General features: G+C 38.4%; 1 protein-coding gene across 1 annotated transcript in view; it reads right to left on the reverse strand.

Annotated features, from left to right (window-relative positions):
* The window catches only part of fcgbp (Fc gamma binding protein), a gene marked incomplete at both ends in the record, with an annotated part of 36,120 nt that extends 14,241 nt beyond the window's left edge, over positions 1-21,879 (reverse strand). The window contains 19 exons of the mRNA XM_079387434.1: positions 131-475; positions 933-1,194; positions 1,672-2,012; positions 2,189-3,415; positions 5,483-5,663; positions 9,461-9,622; positions 9,752-9,969; positions 10,570-11,131; positions 12,456-12,581; positions 12,943-13,544; positions 13,624-13,746; positions 13,828-14,200; positions 15,086-15,414; positions 15,518-15,659; positions 15,758-15,874; positions 17,246-17,743; positions 17,867-18,205; positions 18,594-18,859; positions 21,810-21,879. Of these exons, the coding sequence (XP_079243560.1) occupies positions 131-475; positions 933-1,194; positions 1,672-2,012; positions 2,189-3,415; positions 5,483-5,663; positions 9,461-9,622; positions 9,752-9,969; positions 10,570-11,131; positions 12,456-12,581; positions 12,943-13,544; positions 13,624-13,746; positions 13,828-14,200; positions 15,086-15,414; positions 15,518-15,659; positions 15,758-15,874; positions 17,246-17,743; positions 17,867-18,205; positions 18,594-18,859; positions 21,810-21,879 (6,283 nt within the window). The remainder of the gene's footprint in view (positions 1-130; positions 476-932; positions 1,195-1,671; positions 2,013-2,188; positions 3,416-5,482; positions 5,664-9,460; positions 9,623-9,751; positions 9,970-10,569; positions 11,132-12,455; positions 12,582-12,942; positions 13,545-13,623; positions 13,747-13,827; positions 14,201-15,085; positions 15,415-15,517; positions 15,660-15,757; positions 15,875-17,245; positions 17,744-17,866; positions 18,206-18,593; positions 18,860-21,809) is intronic.
* Between the last annotated feature and the right edge of the window lie 378 nt (positions 21,880-22,257).

Consider the following 22,257-nt stretch of genomic DNA (forward strand, 5'->3'; position numbering starts at 1 on the left):
CCCACTACAGAAAAACACTATAGAGACTGCACTTCCCTCGTGTTAACAATAGTACCTGGAAATTAAAGTACTTCCCGTCAAAGGTGTAGTAGTGGGGGTCACCAAGAGCCATACAGGTACTTTGGGAGACCGGGGTAACAGTCCCTAATCCCATTTTCCACCCGGCAGTGCTCTCCTTCCCCACAGCCTTTGTCTTGGCATTCCAGATGTCCACCCTCCATTGAGCAACGACAAAGCCGCTGACAGGCATCATCTGCCCAGAAAGCCTCTCCAGCAGGAACATAGTGTCCATTGTAGGAACAGCCACATTGGGTTGAAGTTACACATTCAGATCCACTCAGAACAAAACCAGGATCACAAGTGCATGTTTCCACACAGGGTAAAGTGCAGTTCACAGGAGACCTGAGGCCCATGCAGGTCAAAGGACATGCGCTACCGCAAAATTCATAATGGCTGTTCTCTGGGCATCTGTAAGCTGAAGACAGAGACAGAGACACAGACAGAGAGAGACAGAGAGTGCGTGTGTGTGTGTGTGTGTGTGTGGGGGGGGGGGGGGGGGGGGGGGGGGGGTCATGATCTTGAACAAATTTGAAGTAAACTGGACAACCATCTACAAAACTACTCACAACAATTGGCTGCTTCTCTCCAGTTGGTTAGCTCTATCCCAACGTGTTGACATACACCTGCATAGACCTCCAAGACCTTGCATAAGTAGTTTCTCTGCCCAGCTGTCATACAAACATCAAGCATGCAGTTCTGAATGTAAATACTTGGGTCAATAACAGAATGGCATGGAGTAAATGGTGCCATCATTAAGAGTCCACAATAGTTTCCCCCCTGCCATTGCTTAAGTGCTTCAGCATCACATCCGATATCCCGAACATTATCATCACTACAACCCTCATCCAATGTTAAGTTGTGAACTTTCCAACTCTGGCCAAATTCTGTTGCACTGGCAGCCTGGGTGTTTGAAGGCATTGTGAAATCATCATTGGGATCAGCATTGAAGTTGCCACAGAGTCCAGAGACTTTGTTCATGAAGGTATTGGGCAGGGAGATCACGAGATAGTGGTTCCAGTCATATTGCACACTCAGCCCAAAAGAAAAAAGGATGGTGATGAAGCTGCCAGACTGGAACATGGACACCCCAACATCATCAAGAACCACAGGAAGGCTCCACGAACTCTGGTCAACCTGCAAAAACAATATTAACTTACTTTATATAGTGACAAAACACTGAATTAGCATGTCACACAGTCAAGGTTGTATAAAGAGTTCAGAAAATGCATAGTTCATAAATTACTCAGATTAAGACATTTACTTGATTTTAATATTGATACAATATTTAAACTAACAAAACTTCACTTTAGATTTATTAAAATGAGGGGGGGAAATGGCCAATGAGTAAGAACAATCAACTTATTTACTAAATCAATGTAAATAAACTCATTTTCAGCAAACTACCAGTAGTCGATGTAGTTTTGCTGCTTGAATAAACTAATTAAAAATGGCAATAATTTAACAAGACAAAGTTGTCAAAACTCAAAAGCATGTTTTAAAACAAGCTGGTTTTAAACAAATTGCAAAGAAAAAAAAAAAAAAAAAACCACATGTACAAAAACCATGACCACTACAAGTTACTTCGAGGAAAATAAAAAAAAATAAGTCTACCTTGACTTTCCCAGGCTGACAACTCTCAATGACTATGGTGGTTTCATGAATATTCACAATTACATGTGCCACGTAAGAGACACTAATGTCACCACGGTTTTCATTTTTAGCCAGGACCTCAAAAACAGGAAGACCATTTTCCTGGTTGTTCCTTGTGACAACATAAGTGCAAGTGCCCATGAAGTCAAAGTGATTGTGGTCAAATGTGTAGTAGTGAGGGTCGCCCATTGCCCAACAGATTCCAAACTGCTTCACACAGGTGGGGTAGGGACCCTTCATCTGGCACTCCTCATCCTCACTACAGACGATGTTGAAGCAAGTGTTAGGTGTTGGCACAATATCTACAGAAAAACAACCCAAAAGGTACGTGTTATTTACACAGCATAAACAAGTCGTTTAAGAAATGTACAGTATATGGTTAACGAGCTAAGAAAGTTAATCTTTAAAATCAAGAAAATCTACACAAATATGGATTACACTTTTTAAACAAGGGACAAACAAGTTTGTATCGATATACCTCGAGCAGTACATGGGGCTGGCGCTCCATACCCATTCGCTTGCATTACACCCACACTGTACACCACAAAGGAAGCATTTGGGTGGTTTACTTTGTGTCTGTCTGCACCGGGTGGGTAAACCAATTCAGTCCAGGAGTAATCACTTCCATTGATAACCCTCCACTGAACATTTCCAGGTAAAGGCAAATTAATCCCCGCTTGTTCATTGGTAGGAACAATCAGGAGAGCTCGGTTGTCAAATCCTGCTATCCCGTCAAGGGTGTATGAAGAACAGAAATGTTTCTTGGGCAGCAGATTTACCATAAATGGGCCATATATGCCACCATGGGATGTTTGCACACCATTAAACATAAAAAACACCTGGATTCCATGGTCAGCAATGATATTAAGGCCATCTGGAAACTGGATTTTGTACTCTAGAACCCGACCACGCTGAAGAACATCAGTTAACGTACTACAGCCAAATTGAGTGGTTATATTCGTTGTCTGTGACGCTTGGATATAGATGCTGTCAAACTGGCTCTGAATGCTAAACGGAGCCACCAGGAAGTGAGTTCCCCAGCTTTGCACCGGCAGCAGTTGCTCATAAACATGATTGCACTTAGAAAAGCGCCATGTGCACATATGACCAGAGTATACGGCGACGGGAAGTTGTGAGGATATGCGGGTTCCTGTGAGGTCTCCTTCGCTTTGAATTTGTGCATTTTCAAAAGGATCCATCACCACAACTAGTTTACTGCCAGCACCATACAAGCGCCCTTCAAACCGGACCGCCGCTCGAAGGAACACGTCCACCGAGTTCTGCTCTTTACTGTTGATGAGCACAAACTCCTTCAGCATTGATGGAGGGGAGTCAGTGGGAGTGAACACAACATATTCAGTATCCCATTCGCTCATGGGGTAGACCAGTGATGTATCCGCGGTGTTTTCTTTTGAGTTTAGTGAGGAAACCGTTATGTCATCAGATGCCTGAACGAGGACCGTTTTGCGGGACCTCCTGGTGCCAGACAGCTCGACCTCTTTGGGGAGGGTCACAGTGAAGCCCTGGCCTGCAGTCAATTGCACCTCCTGGGTAAAATTCAGACTGGGCACGCTAACATTCACTTGACAATTAGAATTCACAGAGGTGACATAAAGCTGAAAAAGTGACTGGTTCAAAGGGGAAACATAGTTTTGCATGAACGCAGTGGCAAACTCTCGTCCTGCAGATCGAGCCTGGCTGCCATCTTCAGGAAGTTAAGAGAAAGATAGAGAGAATTAACTGCACACAAATAGATGAAGTTGCACTTTTCAAATGTTAATTTAAAGTTTAAAATTTAATTTTCAGGATCTCAAAATACTTGCATTAATGCCATTTTCATTAAAATAACTTCATAAAAAATTGCTCAATCTTACCACTAAAAATTAAAAGGCCAAGGTTCACACCAAGGGCAATAACTATAAAGTTCTAAAAATCATTCTCAGGTTACAGAACATAAGAGTCCATGCCACCACTATAACGATAACAGGACAGAGAAACGATATCGTCGGAATCACTTTTTTTCCCAGCTGATGAATTAAAAGAATAAAAATTTAAGTAAAATGGCAATCAATCAGAATCAATCCTGCTATAACTGGGTTGAGAAGTAAAAGCTGCAGACGCTCCTGCACTAAGAATAAACAGTTTGCGGGTGTGGACACTTTTGTTAGTTCTCTTTATAGTAATCGTTCTTGGTGTGAACGGGGCTTTACCCCAACTTCATTTCTGGGACGGTGTGCCTTTTTGACAAAAAAAAAAAAAAAAAAAAAAAAAAAAACACACTTCAACTTAAACATCAAGTGCGGTCACCATCACAGTGTACACTAGATGAGCCAGTTAGTTTTTCTGGTCATAACAGGCTGGATACTTTGACTTAAAAATCAGAAGTTACACTCAGCCTGAGCAAAAAATGCAAACACAGAAGGTCTGTCAAATAAAGAATTGAATGGTTTTCAAAAATGGTACTTTTAAAAATAATTTCCATTTACTTTTTTTCAAATTCCCCTTAACAGGGTGGACATGTTATTAACAAAACAGAAGCTCGCACTCACCTTCTTTGTTACCTTTAATTATGTCAGCTGTTTGAAAAGATGTAACTTCCTTTTTCCAACTTTCATTTAAAGTGGCAGTAGTCAAATGTAACAGGGTGGACATTATTTCGAGTGACAAGCTAGACTTTATGAATTTAATACACATACACACACGAAAAATTTGTCCCTGCTGATTTTGTAAGTTTGCCAACTTAAACCCTCTTTTTTTATCATTTTTATGGTGGGTTTATTTTAACTGACAAAAGACAGAAAAGAAAAAAAAAATACTAAAATTTAAAAAAATATATATATATATATATTTGTAAGTAAAATAAGTATTTGATCCCTAAGCAAAACATGGCTTCGTTTTGAATCCCTTGTTGGCAAGCACAGGGGTAAGACGTTTCTTGTAGTTGGTCACCAGGTTTACACACATCTCAGGAGGGATTTTGGTCCACTCCTCTTTACAGATTCCTCTCTCAGTCATTAAGGTTTCTTGGCGGTCTCTTGGAAACTCGAAGTTTCAGCTCCCTCCACAGATTTTCTATGAGATTAAGGTCTGGAGACTGGCTAGGCCACTCCATGACCTAAATGTGCCGCTTCTTGAGCCACTCCTTTGTTGCCTTGGCGGTATGTTTTACATCACTGTCATGCTGGAAGACCCATCCACGAGCCATCTTCAGTGTTCTGGCTGAGGGAAGGAGGTTCTCATTTAATATGTCACGGTACATGGCCCCATCCATTGGCCCTTCAATGTGGTGAAGTCATCCTGTACCCGTAGCAGAGAAACGGCCCCAAAGTATAATTTTTATACCTCCGTGCTTGACCGTAGGGATGGTGTTCTTGGGGTGATAGTCAGCATTTCTCTTCCTCAAAAAAATAACGAGTTGATGCCAAAGAGCTCAGTTTTGGTCTCATCTGACCACAGCACATTCTCCCGAGCCTTCTCGGAATCATTGAGATGTTTATTGGCAAACTTCAGATGGGCCTGTACATGTGACTTCTTGAACAGAGGGACTTTGCGGGCGCTGCAGGATTTCAGTCCATTGTGGCGTATGTCCCAACTGCTTTGAGATCATTAATAAGCTCTTCCTATGTAGTTTGGGGCTGATCCCTTACCTTTCTCGTGATCATCCATACCCCATGAGGCAAGATCTTGCACGGAGCTCCAGACCAAGGCCGATTGATAATTGTTTTGGGCTTCTTCCATTTCTGAAGAGTCACACCAACAGTTGTCACCTCACCAAGCTTCTTGCTAAGCTTCTTGCTGATGGTCTTGTAGCCCATTCCAGCCTTGTGCAGATCTACAGTACAATCTTGTCCCTGATGTTCTTCGACAGCTCTTTGGTCTTGTCCATGGTAGTGTAGAGGTTGGAATGGAAGATACAGATTATATGGCCAGGTGTCTTTTATACACAAGTCAAACTGAAATTAGAAGCATCTTAAAGTGACAGGACTAATCGGTGTTCCACATGTGCACATAGCCATCTGTGGGAGCCCAAATTCCTGCTGGTTGGTAGGGGAGCAAATAGTTATGCATTTTTTTTTTTACATTTGTATCCTGATTTTTTTCTGGATTGTGTTTGATATTCTGTCTCTATCAGTTGAAATAAACCCACCATAAAAATGAAACAAAAAAAACAAAGAAAAAACGTGCGCAAACTTACAAAATCAGCAGGGGATTAGATTATGTTCCCCACTGTACATTAAAGATTGAAAGCTATTAGGCTACTGACATACCAAACAAGATGGAAAAAGTAAAAAGATAAAAAGCACTCATTAAGTCTTGTATTACCAAAATAGCAGACACAAAATGGTGACTTAAATATGCTTAGAGTTCACGAGGTGTTTTTTTTTTTTTTTTTTTTTGTCAAAGGAAACTTTAAAGTTGATGTTAAAAATTGAAGGCAACAAGATCATGATCTTTACTGGGGACACAAAGGAACCGAATCCCAGGAATGACATCTTTGTAACAACCAAAGTGAATTATAGGGACATTTAAATAACTCGACTCACATGTTTATATTAAAAAGGTATTATCACTACCATAAACAAAAGAAGAAAGAATCTTACCCCAAAACAGATATAGCACAAAACAAGCCAGTAAAAGTTTTGCTTCCACGATTAGCTGCAAACGACCATTAATCATCTTGACTAAAAACACATTTCAACGTACAAATGCAAACAAAATACAAGGCAGGTCACATTCACTAAACACTAGACCTGTGTGAATGAATCGTCTTTATACGCCGAGGAGACCTTCACGCCACATGAATTCAGTCTAATACACAACAGGTGTGTAAGCACTGAATTTGCTCATAACCTCATTCTATTAATGAACTTTAAGTATTCTAAATGAGCGACCGGGTGCCTGAGGTAAGTAATCAGGATAAAACACGCCCAAACATCTATAAGCTTTCATCACAACCGGCTGTCTCAGTCTGTAGTAAAAGCAAGCGGTTAACGCGCTCTCTCGAGCACGCGCAGGGAGAAACAAACCTTTTCGAAGCTACAGATCTTCTTAAAACGTCAGTTGTGTAAATGCAACAAAATATGCACATCATTGCAAATGTTTTCTTTAATTGAATGCACTTAAAATCATAAATATTCATAAAAATAAAATATTAATAATTTGTATAATGTGTTTTTAAAAATAATTATTATTAGTTTGCATTATTAATTAATGAACTGGCACGATTCACGGGTTCACACCACCGCTTTGTTCTTTGTTCTTCTTTGATTCCTTTTTTTTTTTTTTTTTGCTTTCCTTCATTCCACATAAGCCTATTGTTTTGGAACGTTTAAAACGTTTCAATTCCAGTTACTATCATGGAACAGCTTTCTGTAGGCCTTCTTGTTACAGTAACACTTCATGTAATATTTATATGGCCTACCCTACAACAGGATTTTGTTGATAAAAAGCTAATAATTAAAAAATATAAATCTAAACATGATTAACACAACAGTATGGAGCATGCAATTTGGATGCTTTCACACACCATTATAAAACAAGATATGCAAGTTAGTTTTTTGTTTTTCTTTTCAAAATGATCTTCACCTAAGTGCTATGGTCAAAGAACAGATGTTGCATTATTATGGTGTACCGTATGTTGTAATGTCTATATTGTATTACTTTTCCATGTTTATTATGTTATTTGTAGTAGTTCTTTATCTCACAGCTGTTAAACAGTGCTTTGTATTTGACTGCTACTGAACTATAAGTACAATAAAAACCCGATGTATGCTTCTGTGAATCTTAAAGGGATAGCTCACTCAAAAATAAAAATTGTGTCACCCTCATGTTGTTTCGAAGTTGTGTGACTTTCATTCTATTGAAGATTCTGTTAGTGTTTTTTGATACAGTGGAAGTCAATGGGAACAATATTGACTGGCTCCCAAAATTCTTCATATCAATGAACTACCCCTTTAACCTATTATAGATCTGTAGTTTGGTGTTAATAATAATAAAATATACTTGAGTCTTACTGATGGGGCTGTGGAGGCTGGGAAACACTGTTTATAAACAAAATAAATTAAGGATGGCACAGGATAATCACACCAGGCTATTTTGGTTACATTTTATTAGGCCACAGATGCATTTCCATAGTACCACAATCACAGAATGACTACTAGGTAGCTATCAAATTATTCAAATAAATTTGAAAGCCTCACAAAATTAAATAAATCAATAAATAAACATTAAAGTGTTGCATCCCCGGGCATAAGGTTTTGTGACTGTGTTAGTTGTCATTGCGATTTGACATTTATTGTATTGTGCGCAGCTCTCTCTCTCTTTTACATTTACACTTGATAGCACAGGTAAGTCTTCAAGATGTCTTTTATTAAAGGCACTTCATCTGGAAAGCATCTGTCTTTAAAAAGTTTCCTAGACATGCATTCCAAATCATAAACATCTTAAAGACATTTTCTAAACGCATCTCATGGATGCATTGCAGATGAGCAAACACTAAAAAAATTAATCTTGCAGATGAAAACATGCAAATGAAATAGATGTTTATGTGTGCTCATTTGTTTTCTTAGTTCAGATAGCTATCCAAGTTGTTAAAACTTTTTGTAAACAATTTGTTTAATTTACAACTGGCCACATAACTGTCTTTGAGAAACAAATAGCCCACATGTACATTTTCTTGAGCTACAGGCCTATGCAAATTCAACAAGTTCACCTCACCTAGAAAAAGATTTGCACGGCATTTTATTGATCATCAGCTGATTTCTAGATCAAAAACTGCAACAGTTGAGAGAGCATCATCAGCATCAGTGAAAGAATTTAGCGTTTACCACTTTTTATGAAGATGGTGTGCTGGACAGGCGAAGATGCCGTAGATTGAAGATGCGATGGAAAATGGTGAGTTTCATTTTCGTCAGTTTGCACGTTTGCTGAAGTGATATACTCATCTCAGACAGGCCGTATAATCGCAAGGCCTCAAAGCACCTCCATGTGGGCCCGTCTATGCCTATGGGCCCCATGCACACAGACCCCCACTGCATTTTTAATTAATTATACTCTGTGTTGTCAAAGTTCATATTGTGGCTTTATATTGTAGAGAGCTTTACTCAGTGCATTCTAAATTCTAATTTTGGCTATCTCTGAAATGGGCCAAGTCATAGATATTACATGAGAAAGTTCAAGTAAATATGCTGAAATCTGCCGCCATCTACTGAGGCTTTGTGAACATGTCTAACTAGTCAAGAGAAAAAAATATAGAATAATAGAAAAAAGTATTAGACAGTTTTGGAGGTAAACCTCAGAAGCGTATATCTTTAATGTGCATAATCTCAAATCATCTCAAATCTGAAAAGGTGCAGTATTAAGATCATATATAGAATATGCATAAATCATTCAGTTTTCACCAAAGCATCTTCCTAAACCCCAGTGTGCAATTAAATATAATTTACAATTCCTCTATTAGACAGAAATCTCTGTGGTTATCAAACCTTCCAGACAGTTTTTTTTTTTTCCAGTTGTTACACACTGCAAGAAAAGTACATGAGAATTAAAAGGTTAGCCAGTATTTGACAGAAAATTACGCATTTGTTTTGCCATATGATGAAGGCAGCACATTTATAAGGCTTTACCATGTAAAGAAGTCTTCAGCCTGCCAGGATGATGCAACTAGAGACATCACAGTGGAGTTTCTGCCATCAGAAGTTGTCATATCATCTGCAGTGACTCCATTAAAGTTGCCACAGGCACCACAAACCTGGTCTGTCAGGACTGTGCTTATGGATATCACGACCTCTCCAGTGCCATAGTAAGTCAGTGTCATGATAGATACCTTCTCAATGACCACGGCCTCATTTATGTATGAGACTAACACCCCCTCTTTAGGCATAAAGGGGTATGAGACTTTCTTTCCATTCACCTGTTGAGAGAATGAGAGAAATGTGTTCTCAACAGTTTCTTTGTGTCAAATAAAACATTTTAAGACTGTAGCTGATGTAAAAAAACTATAGAATCTTAATCATTTTTTCCACTAACCCAGCTGTGCCACCTTGTTGACCGTGATAATCATGTCCTGGAAGACATGGACCATCGTCACATGACCAGAATCATTCCTGGCACATGCATGTACATCTAACACCACACGGAACCAGTCAGGTGACTCTTGATTGCACAAGAAAGCCATTTGATATGCTCCCGGCCGCTGCACTGCCCCCTGTACACCATCAAAGGACTGGAACTGGTCACTGGCATCAAATACACATTGGTCTTGATCAGTGTAACAAAAAAACAAAACAAAATTGTGTGTATATCAGGTCATTTTGGTCATTAAAAAAAATATTAGTAAAAAATATATACACTACAATTCAAAAGTTTGGGGTCTTTCTTGTATTATGGATGTCTCATGCTCACCAAATCAGAGTTTATTGGATTAAAAATATAAAAAGTAATATTGTGTAAATATTATCACAATTCAGAATAACTTTTCTACTTTATCTATTTTGTGTTTTTTAAACGTTTGCATCTATCTATCTATTAAACATAGATAGTAATATATTTTTCCCGTGCATCAAATCAGCATTTTAAAATGATTTCTGAAAGATGATATGACACTGGAATAATGGCTGCTAAAAATTCAGCATTGCATCACAGGAATAAATGACACTTCAAAATATATTCAAATAGAAAAGTTATTTTAAATTGTAATACCATTTCACAATATTACTGTTTACTGGATTTTTCAAAATCATTTAAAACCCTAAAATTTATTCCAAACTTTTGTACGCCAGGGTATAAAACAAAATGATTATTATACATAATTTAAAGGCAATGATAAAGCGAAGAATAGGTTAAGATTTACGAACTTACGGCAGAATGAACCATTTCTCCATGGCATGATTTGTATTCCAGCTTGCTGGCACATGATGGCATAAGCCTGAAGATTCTCACACAGCATCGCTGTCTCTCCATCCATAAAACACATGTCAAACACACAGTTAATCACATGCTGCTCAGGATTCACGTGATCATGACCGGCACTGAAGGGACCAGCAGCAGCTGCCATCAGTCCACAGCCATCATTTCTGCGGTATCTCTTGGTTTTGGTTTGATCGCACTGCTGCGGTAAACTTTCATCTCCACATTCAACACCAGTGGCTGGCAATGCCCATGCTTGTCCGAATGCACTGACACTGGCGCTTTGTGTGCCATTGGGCAACAAGAAGTCATCGGCAGGGTTACCATTGTAGTTTCCACACAGGCCACGTATGCGGCCTTGATAGTTGGAGGGTACATGGACTTCTGCGTGGTATCGGGCGTCATACAGAACTCTCAAGCCAAAGTCGGTTTGCACTTTGACATTGTATCCAACCTGGTTAATGGTGACTTGAGTGCCAAAAGATGAAGGGAGGGTGACAAATTCATTGTTCACCTGTTAAAGTACCAACAGAAAATATGATTTCAGAATTAATTTTTTCTTTCATTACAACTTAAAAAGTGCAAACCAGCATTACATAGAGAACGATCTTTAAACTTTATGTTTATTTAACTATTTTTCAATTAATTCATACTGGTTATTTGGTAATTATCTTTGAAGACTTTATCTTAATTTTAAGCATTCTTTTATGCATTTTAACCATTCGTCAGGATTTTTTTATGTCTCACCAAAAGCTGCAATACATTTGCATTTAAATGATCAAAAATACAGTAAAAACAGTAATATTGTAAATACAGAAATTGCCAGAAATTTACAGAAATTTGTGTATTCAAATATATTCAAAAATCTATGCTTATAATATGCTTATTTGCTGCTCAATAAACATCTGTGTTGAAAACAGTTTTTACAATTTAAAATTGTTTTTTTTATGTAAATGTATCCTTTTTTCTACGCTATATAAGAAACATTTCTTATATTATCAATGTTGAAAACAGTTTAATATTTTTATGTAAACGGTAATAAAAAAAATGTCAGGAACAGCATTTATCTGAAATGGAAACCTTTTATAACAACATTATACTTTACTGTAAATTTTTGTCAATTTCAATGCATTCTAGCTAAATAAAAATATTAATTTCTTTAAAAAAAAAAAAAAAATATATATATATATATATATATATATGAGGCCAAACTAGATGAAGACTTACAATGACTCTCGAGCGTTCACCTCGTCGGATGCTAATTGTCAGGTTGTAGATGGTCACAGTCAAATTCTTGATGATAGAAACCCTTGTGTTTCTAATTCACTCGTTCTGTGTGTCCACAGAAAAATTCACCAGCCGTCCTCCAGCTCGATCACATACCTTAACGAGTGTATAAACACATGGGCCTTGAAAATCAAACCTCCTGCCATCAAAAGAAAAGTAGTGAGGGTCACCAGTGGCCACACATCTTGCATAACTGACAGGGTGGCATCCTAAAACTCCATCCACCACCCTGCAAGATTCCCCTGGACTACAACTTGATGCTTGGTAGGAAACGCTTCCATTTTCTCCACACACGCAACGCTCCAAGCACTGCTCGTGGACGTAAAACATCTGGTGTTTGTTGTAATAGCGTCCTCGATAGAAGCAGCCACATTCTGCTTGCGGCAAACAGGTTTGACCGCTCAGGATGTAACCCTGATCACACTGGCAGGCCTCAGCACAGGGTCTGCTGCAGTTGTGTGCAGAGATATTAACACAGCTCTCCGTATAGCCTGGAGCACAGGGGTTAACAGGGCTTTACCACTGTAATTGCTAGGCAAAGTGACGCTCACCACATTGGACCAGTCAAAGGTCACCTGGAGACCAAAGTTTGTCTTCACCACAGCAATGTTACCGCTGCGCAAAACTATAAATACATTTTGAATCCAAAAGGGAAGTTCTGCTAGCTGGCCATCAAACTACAAAGAAATGAAAACACATTTGGTTACTATTACAAAGTGCTCATTTAGTTGAAACTGTTTAAATAGTGTGTAGACCTGGGAATCACAAGGAATTTAACAATTTCGGTTCCAATTCTATTTCAGACTAAAAGGTCCATCTCAAAGTCATTGGTTTCGGAATCAGACTACACTGGTTATTCTATAACAATTGATTTACTAAAAAGAAGCATCGGCACTGACCAGGGTATGAATTATTAGAGGAACCAAACATCATTCAATATATATAATTTATATATTTCTTCAAATAGAACTGAATCTGAACAAGAATGGTCCTCAACCCTACTAGTGTATAAGGTGTATATTGCGTGACTGTACTCACCAGTAATCGATACGGATGTTCTCTGGTCATTGTGATGGTGAATCCATTCACAGACACGTTGACAGTGTGAGTGAAGCTCACTGCGTTGCTCCAATGATGATCATTCTTAACTGTCACATTAAAAGGTACCAGACTCGTATTATTAATGCACAGGGCTGCTAACTGATACACACACGTGCCCTGGAAGTCAAAATGGAGTCCATCGAATGTGCGGTAATGCGGGTCTACTGAGCCTGTGCATATGGTGGGGCGACTCACTGGCTGGCAGCTGTGACTTCCATTAACAACTGAGCAGCTCTCACGGACAGCACAGGAAGAATTACGACACACCACAGCACTTAAGTTACGGTCACACATGCAAAGCCGATAACACTGCTCATCAGCCCAGAAAGTTTGGCCTTGTTGGTAGTAGGCGCCTTCGTAGAAGCAGCCATATTGATTGGTGGGCACACAAGCGCCAGCGCTGAGGACAAATCCGTTGTCACACTCACAGGCTTCCACACAGGCATCACTGCACTTTGGCTGCTGATTTGGGTATGGACATGTTGTTGGACATGGAGACGCACAGGCCTCATAATGACAGTTGGGTGGGCAACTCATAGCTGTTGAAGAACAAGATAACGTCCGTGGTTAAATTTAATCATACAAACATGTGCTCTATGAGAGTTTAAGCAAACTTACAGCAATTAAATCTTTCTCTCCAATCTGTAATGACGACACCCTCTTGACGACACTGATGGACATACGTCTCCAGAGCTTGACAGAGTAGTTCTCGGTCTCCGTTACTGAAGCACAGATCGTACACTCAGCCTTGCTGGAACGCCTGTGGGTTCACTTTAGCATGACATGCACTAAACACATTCTGGCCTGTAGATGTCAGGACACCACAGAAAGCATCTGTTTCGTAGAGGGCACGTTGTTCAGGTGGGCAAACAGGGCAGTTGATTTCACAGCCATCGTGACACACAGATGTGACACTGTCTTCTGCTCTCCAGCTCTTTGCCCACTGGTACAGACTTGGCAGAAGGTTTCCAGCAGGGTCTGTCAGTTCATCTCCACCATTACCGTTGAAATTTCCACACAGGCCACACACAACTCCATAGTAACTACTGGGCAGATGCAGATCAACCCTCCTGCCCCAGAAGAAAGAGACGCGCAGACCAAAGTCCATTTCCAGCAGAGCAGCATAGCCACTCTGTCGCACCTTCAAACGGCCATCATGAAGATCAAGAGGTAGATAAAACCACAAACCATCCATCTGACAGACAAAAAACATAATGATAGTGCTTTTTAATTTAAAGACATTTTGGTAACACTTTATGTTAAGGTCTAATTTTATATTCATGATTACCAATGTTTTTATTATTTGTGGGAAAAATATTTTAAAGGGTCATGACATGAACTGAGAAACCAAAATTCCCTAGATATAAGAGGTCATTGTACTATAAAAGCATCCTGTAAGTTTCAGAACTCAAAACTTTCCCATTAGCCTAAAAACAGATTATATTGAAGCCAGTCTGCCAAATGACAGCTTGTGGAATGTACCACTCTATGTTGTAATAGTGAAAATAGTGGATGAAATTTATTTTTAATGAAGTTCCAGACATGTCAGTAAGAACTTGGTCCTTTGTTCACTTCATTTTCCTGCGAATTCATTTACAAACAAGGCATAATTTGACGCAGGGTTTTCAGAAAGATTGAAACTAAAAGACTATGCTGTGCCAACTATACTGGATCCGACAGTAATGCCACACCACACAAGTATGAGTAACAGTTTTCATTATGTGGTCATTATTGCTTTGAATCTGTTCTTACAAATTGTTTGATGTGTACTGAGTGCTCATGCGTTTTTGACCTAAATCACAGCAGCGTCCATCTATGAAGGATGTAGGCTGTCAAACATACAAAGGCAGTTCATGACCCCTTTAAATAAATATTTGAATCATACTGTAAATGTGTTAAACAGCATAGTTAAAAAGCACTCAGAAAAGCACAAAACACTGCAATGAAGCAAAAATATTCTTACTTTTAAAATATGCACAAAAAACTTGAATTAATTTAAAATCATACTGTGACAGTGTAGATGACCCTGAGTGAGTCTGTATCTTTAAAATATTGGTAAAAACGTGTAGTGACTCATTACCATGATCTGTCCTGTATGGCGTTTCACCATAGTAAAAGTGCTGCCATATACAGTAACTTCCATCTCCCACACATAAGACACATCAGGGTTGCCACGGTTTTCATTGCTCTGGGTTACAGAGAAGGGCTCAAGACCGTACAGATTTCCACAGGTCCTAGACAAGATGTATTTACAAGTGCCCTGGAAGTCATACTCGTAGCCATCAAAGGTGTGGTAGTGCGGATCACCCCACACCCAGCATGTGCTGTTGTACTGGGGCACACACACTGCTTTGCCATGTTCAGAGCGGCATGTCTCTTGCTCTGGACAATGGTGGTAATAACATGGATCTGTAGACAGAAGCAGCAAGAAGAAACAAAAAATCTGCCATTTGATAAGATTACAGATGTTGTTCCATTTGTTGCACTATTCCTGTTTTTTGTATATCTTAACCTGGGTAAAAGCAGCCCCATATTCCCTCTCTAAGTAAACACTGTGTGCCGTTAGGACAGTTGGCTTTTTCACAAGTAAGTCCTTTTCCTGGATCACACTGACACTTCTGCTCACACTGGTCCAGGTAAACCACCTCGCCAGCCTGAAAACACAAACTTATTCACAAACAAGACAAGAAAAGGAAAGAATGCCATTTGTAGCTAATATGTGTACAACATCACCACAAACTCAAAGCTTCACCTTATATGTGCGTCCCTGCTGATAGCAGCCACACTTCTGGTGTTCAACGCACTGCTGGCCATCAAACAGAACCATTGTCACAAGCGCAGCCCTCTGTGCAGGTTTTTGGACAATGGACTATCACAGTTAAACCAGGACAGACAGCAGAGCATACGTCTGCGCACAGCTCATAATGACTGTGAGCTGGATACAGCATTTCTGGAATACAGTGACAAAGACAAAAAATACAATGATTGCAGGAGAAAACGTATAATAAAACAGAATCTCTCTCCACGCTGTTGTTGCATTCATATCTTACATTTAAATCTTATGATATAGTTTAGCAATATCACACAAGCAAGAGTGCTGTTTCTTCCAAAATAATGGCTGTGTTGTGATTGCAAATGTGATATTGATTTATATATGTTTTTAATATATTTTGAATATACATTTCCAATAATATTTTAGATATTTTTTTTTATATTATGATTGCAAATGTGATATTGATTTTATACAACAGTTCAACAAACAAGTTTAAATTGTATATACAATATTGTCTGTTTTGGTTAATTAAGGTACCAAATATATAAGCTTATAAATGAATTTCTAATAAATATTTATAAAAAAGTAAATAAAAATGGAAAAAGTTCTGAAATGTCATATAATATTTTATTTTTATATGATGTTTTTATATTTTGAATATATATCTCCAGGAATACTTTAGATTTCTTTTTTTTATATACTGAAAAGAAAAATGTAAAAATATTGTTTAAAGTACGTTAACATTCATTTTGAGAATGTCCTGACATTTTTATTTTATTTTATTTAATTTTTAATTTATTTAATTTATTTGCTCAAACACAGTAAAAACTGTAATATTGTGAAGAATTATTTAAATTTAAAATAGGCATCTAATAACTAATGTATGATTTTTATGCATTATTAAAATGCAATATATTCCTCTGATGGCAAAGCTTAATTTTCAGCATCATTACTCCAGTCTTCAATGAGCCATCAGAAATCATTCTAATATGATGATTTGCTACTCAAAAAATATTTATTACCAATGTTGAAAACAGTTGTGCTACTTAATATTTATAAGGAAACAGATTTTTTTAGGATTGTTTGATGAATAGAAGTTTCAAAAGAACAGCATTTTTTAATATAATTTCTTGTAACAATATAAATGTCTTTACTCTCACTTTTGATCAGTTTAATGAATCGTTGCAGAATAAAAGTAATTCTTACCGACTCCAAAGTTTTGAACAGTAGTGAATTTCAGTCATTTATATTGTTTAGAATATATTTTAGCATTTTTTAAAGCTGTATGAGACATAATCCCTTTGTTTTGCTGTGATATTTATTTAATATAAAAAAAATAAAAATAAAAATGAAGAAAAACTTCTCCAGAAGAACAAACTTACGACAGAAAGAGTCCATCCTCCATCTTTGAATGACGACTCCAGCTGCGCGACAACTAAAAGCATATCTTTCCACACTAGCACAAACCACGCTGCTGTTGCCGTCAGATGCACATGTATCAAAGACACAGTCGTTCAGATAAGCTGAAGGGTTCAGCACAGCATGACAGGCAACAAACGGCCCATTAGGGTCAACCAGAACGCCGCAGTAGGGAGGCTTCTCAAAGATGGCTTTCAGTTGGGGATCACAGTCCAGACACATGTCCCTTTCACATCCGTCCTCACACACGGCTCCGGGGATGTCCACTTTCCAGGCACTCCCGAACACATTCACATCCTGTGTAACATTGCCATCTGGGAGGCTGAAGTCATTAGAAGGGACTCCGTCAAAGTTGCCACAGAGTCCGCAGGTCTTGTTGCGGTAGTTGCCAGGGATGGTAACAGCGACGTAGTAAAACAGGGCATAGGTCACGCGGAGACCAAAGCCGGTCTCAATGATTATATAACTACCATCCTTATAGGCCTGAACCAAGGAACCATTTAAACTGTTTGAACTGTATGGGAGATTAGTCCGAACCCCATTGACCTGTGGGAATGGTGACATATTAGAGTTGTACCATACTTACAGTTAGTTTAATGTGTTAAAGGACCTCCAAATCACAATATGAGAGTTTCACTGAAGAACAAATGCAGACAAATCAGCACTTACCAAGATCTGGGGCTCGTTTTGTCTTAAGACGATGGTGCTGCCGTAGACCGTTAAGGCCACTTGCTTGGTAACAGAGACTTTGTGATAACTACCGGGCCACCATCTCTCATTCTCCACCTGGATGGAGAAAGGGGTCAGGTTGGTTTGTTCCAGGCCACAGGATTGGGACAAAATGTAGGTACAGGTTCCCTGGAAATCAAAGCGCAACCCGTCCAAGGACACATAGTGTGGGTCTCCAGAAGCTTCACAAATAGCCTGGAGAATTGGACGGCATTTGCGAACGCCGTCCACCAACTCGCACCTCTCATAAGGGCCACAAGACGATCTATTACAGACCACCTGTTGAAAGAAAAGCACTGTATTAACGTTTTTGTATGGGGCAAGATTTGTAGTGTGGTTTTAAAGAAAGAATCTGAAATGCAAATTCAGCAGGTTCAGCTACAAACAAAACAGCTCATGTCAGGTAGCTTTAAAGAGACAACAACTAGCAAGAAATGATGAAAAATACTGTTTAAAAAGGTGCCATACTAAAAAACTTTCTGTAGTATGTGAACTTAGCGTGTTTTCTAAATATCTGCAGGTATATTATGGTATTTTGTGCTTTAGTACAGTCAAAAAATACATACAACACTAAGATAATAGGCACTGTATAACCATATAAAAAAAAAATCAAATCAAATCCAGTCACTAATGCCAAAACAGTAGTATATCCTCACTGTCATCATACCTGGCCGTCCGGTAAACATGTGCACACCTCCTCACAGTTTTTGCCAGGATAGAACTGTTGGTAAAGCAAGTAGTAGTGATCGCCATAGAGACACCCACACTGAGAGCGAGGGACGCATTGTTCCCCACTCCTGATGTAACCTGGGTCACACACACAGCCCTCCATACACGGGCTACGACAGCCAGCAGGAGGAGCCAAACTATGACAGGTGACTTCACAACTAGAACCGCAGAGCTCATAGTGGCTGTGGACAGGACACTGAACACCTGACAAAACAAAGACATGTGATTGGTTAAGTTCTGATTAAAAAATATATATAAATATATAAATTAAAGGAATGGTTCACCCAAAAACGAAAATCCGTAAGCTTTCTGACCCTGCATAGCCAGCAACGCAGCTACCACGTTCAAGACCCAGAGAGGTAGTAAGGACATCGTTAAAATAGTCCATTAAAATCATAATTTTTGTTTTCTTTGCGCACAAAAAGTATTCTCGTAGCTTCATAAAATTACAGTTGAAAGACTGATGTCACATGGACTATTTTAACAATGTCCTTACCTTTCTGGGTCTTGAACGCACCAGTTGCGTTGCTGTCTATGCAGGGTCAGAAAGATTTTGGATTTCATCAAAAATATCTTAATTTGTGTTCTGAAGAGGAGTGAAGGTCTTAAGGATTTGGAACGACATGAGGGTGAGTACTTAATGACAGAATTTTCATTTTTGAGTGAACTGTCGCTTTATTTGTTAAATAATAGTAGAAATGCCACTCTGACTATGAATTTTTGTTCTTATTTATAGGAAACATCAGGGTTTTTCAAACTGATGTTCAGGTGCCCCAAAAAAATCAACAAGGTTGTGCAGAAAAGTTTAAAGAAACATTTTTTCCATAGAAAAAAACAAAACAAAATCACAATAACAAATGTGTAAAAAAGTAAACCAACTAAAAAAAATGCATTACCAATTCATTATCGATTATCAAAATACCAAAACATTTATATACTCTCACTGTCCAAAGTAGTGTATGAATTAAAATAATTAAAAGTAGTATATTCTCACTGTCAAAAATTAGAATTAAAAAAAGGGGGAAAAACCTTCTAACAAATATGTAGAAGTGCAAAAAAAATGATAATAATAAAACCATGTACATAAAAATTCATAAAGATAAATTTAATATTATACCCTTTTTCACAGTATAAACTGGACTTCATTTAGGAACATACACACGTTGTCAGAAGTTTTGGTACCCTTGGTAAATATGATCAAAGAAGGCTGTGAAAATAAATGTGCATTGTTAATCCTTTTGATCTTTTATAAAAAAAAAAAAAAAAAAAAAAAAAAAAAAAAAAAAAAAAAAACAGAAATCTAAGCATTCATTGGAGAATAAGAATTTAAAAAGTTGGGAAATACCATTATGACATAAATAGTTTCTCAAATACATGTTGGACAATTACTAGTACCCCTAGAAATTCTTATGAGTAAAATATATCTTAAATATATTCCCATTCATATTCCTAATTTTGAGCACACCAGCATGATTATGATCATGAAATTATCCAGCCATGGGTTCCTGTTTCACGGAAATATAAATAGGAGGGAAAACAAAACAAAAGGCCAAATTCCAAATTAATCATCCATCACAATGAGAAAAACCAAAGAATATATTTCTGATGTGCAGCAAAAGATAATTGAGCTTCACAAATTAGAAAGTGGCCTTTAGAAAAGAGCTAGAGCAGTGAAAATCCCCATTTCCACCATCAATAATTAAGAATTTCCAATCAACAGAAAATGCTATGAATCTGCCTGGAAGAGGACATGTCTATATTGTCCTAATGCACGGTGAGAAGGAGAGTTTGAGTGGCCACAAGGACCACAGCTGGAGAATTGCAGAAAAAGTTTTTTTGCCCTCAAAGGAGTTTCGGGGTCAGAAAACCTTTAAAAAAAAAAAAAAAGATCCAACAGCACCTACATCACCACATGTTGTTTGGGAGGGTTTAAAAAAAAAAAAAAACCAAGAAAAGTAAATGCTTTCACCAAAAAACAATCTCCAGCCTGTTCAGTTGTCAGACATGACTGGAACTTCAAATGGGACTTCAAATCTTCTATGGTCAGATGTACCTAAAAAAAAAGCTTTTTAGCAGCAAACACTCAAGATGGGTTTAGTGAACACAGGCATAAAAAGTACCCCATGTGTACAATGAAATATACTGCTGTATTTTTGATGTTGTGGGGCTATATTTCTGCTGGAGATCCTGGACATCTTGTTTAGACACATGGCATCATGGATTCTATCAAATACCAACAAATAAAAAAAATCAAAAAGTGACTGACTCCGTTAGAAATCTTATAATGGGCCATGTTTGGATCTTCCAACCGTACAATAATCCAAAAACAAACCTTAAAAACACAAAAAAAGGGGTCACTGAGCACAAAACCAAGCTTCTGCTGGCCATTCCAGTCCCCTGACCTGAACCCTGTAGAAAATGAGTGAGGTGAACTGAAGAGATGAAGCACCGTCATGGAGCTGTGAAACTGAAGGATCTGGAGTGATTCTGGATGAAGGAATGGTCTCTGATTTCTTGTCAGGTGTTCTCTAACCTCATCAGGCATTATAGGAGGAAACTCCTATACTATTTTGGCAAATGGAGGTTTCAAAAAGTATTGAATAAAAGGGTACCCTTAATTGTGTCCAATGTGTATTAGAGAAAAACATTTATTTCATAATGATATTTTCCCCCATTTTAAATTTTTATTCTCCAATGAAAGCTTAGATTTTTGTGATTTTTTTTTAAGTAATAGATCAAAATGATTAACAATGCATATTTATTTCCACAGCTTTCTTTGATCGTATTTACCAAGGGTACCAACAATTCTGACCATGTGTTTATATAGGTGCCTTTATATTTTCAGAAATAGGAGACTTGCAAGAAAATCTGTGGCATCAAACAGTTTGAAAACACCTGGGATAGATTACATGTCAGGTTTGATTTTGAACTCAATAACTTTATGCTGAATGCACTAACACACCCTTCTATGCTTAGCGTCTTTGTTTTTGTGCTCTGCTTTACAGTTCTTAAGGCCTTTGTTGACATGAATGGAACTGGAACTGCAGTGTCTTCGCTAGAAAGTCTATCGCTATACCTACAAAAACTCTAAAATATTACCATGTATACGGTTTCTCAAAAAGGTCTAGATACAATTGCCCCGGGTTTCTCTCACCACAGAATTCTGCAGTTCTCCAGGGAATGATGGTCCTTCCCATCGCCTGACAGGCAGATACGTATGCCATTATGGCCTGGCATAGTATATCTCTTCTTCTGTTATACAAACAGACGTCGTAAACAATCCTCAAAAAATGGAGCAGGGTTTAGCACAGTTTGACAGTCCCTGAAAGGCCCTTGTGGGTCACGCAGAAGTCCACAGAAATCAGATGTCTCATAGAGACTCCTCCTGGTCGGGTCGCAATCCTGACAACTGTCTGTGCAGCCATGGACACAGTCTGGGATCTCGGCTACACTGCAGCTTGCACCGATCGGTCCTGAAGCAGGTGATGTTGTTCCTCTGACAATCAGATCATCTTCTGGATTTCCATTGTAGTTCCCACAGAGGCCACAGACGGCACCCATGTAGGTGCTGGGAACAGTGACGGTTGCAAAGCTGTTCCAAT

Source organism: Barbus barbus, assembly GCF_936440315.1.
Source record: "Barbus barbus genome assembly, chromosome: 31".
In the NCBI taxonomy this organism is placed as follows: domain Eukaryota; kingdom Metazoa; phylum Chordata; class Actinopteri; order Cypriniformes; family Cyprinidae; genus Barbus; species Barbus barbus.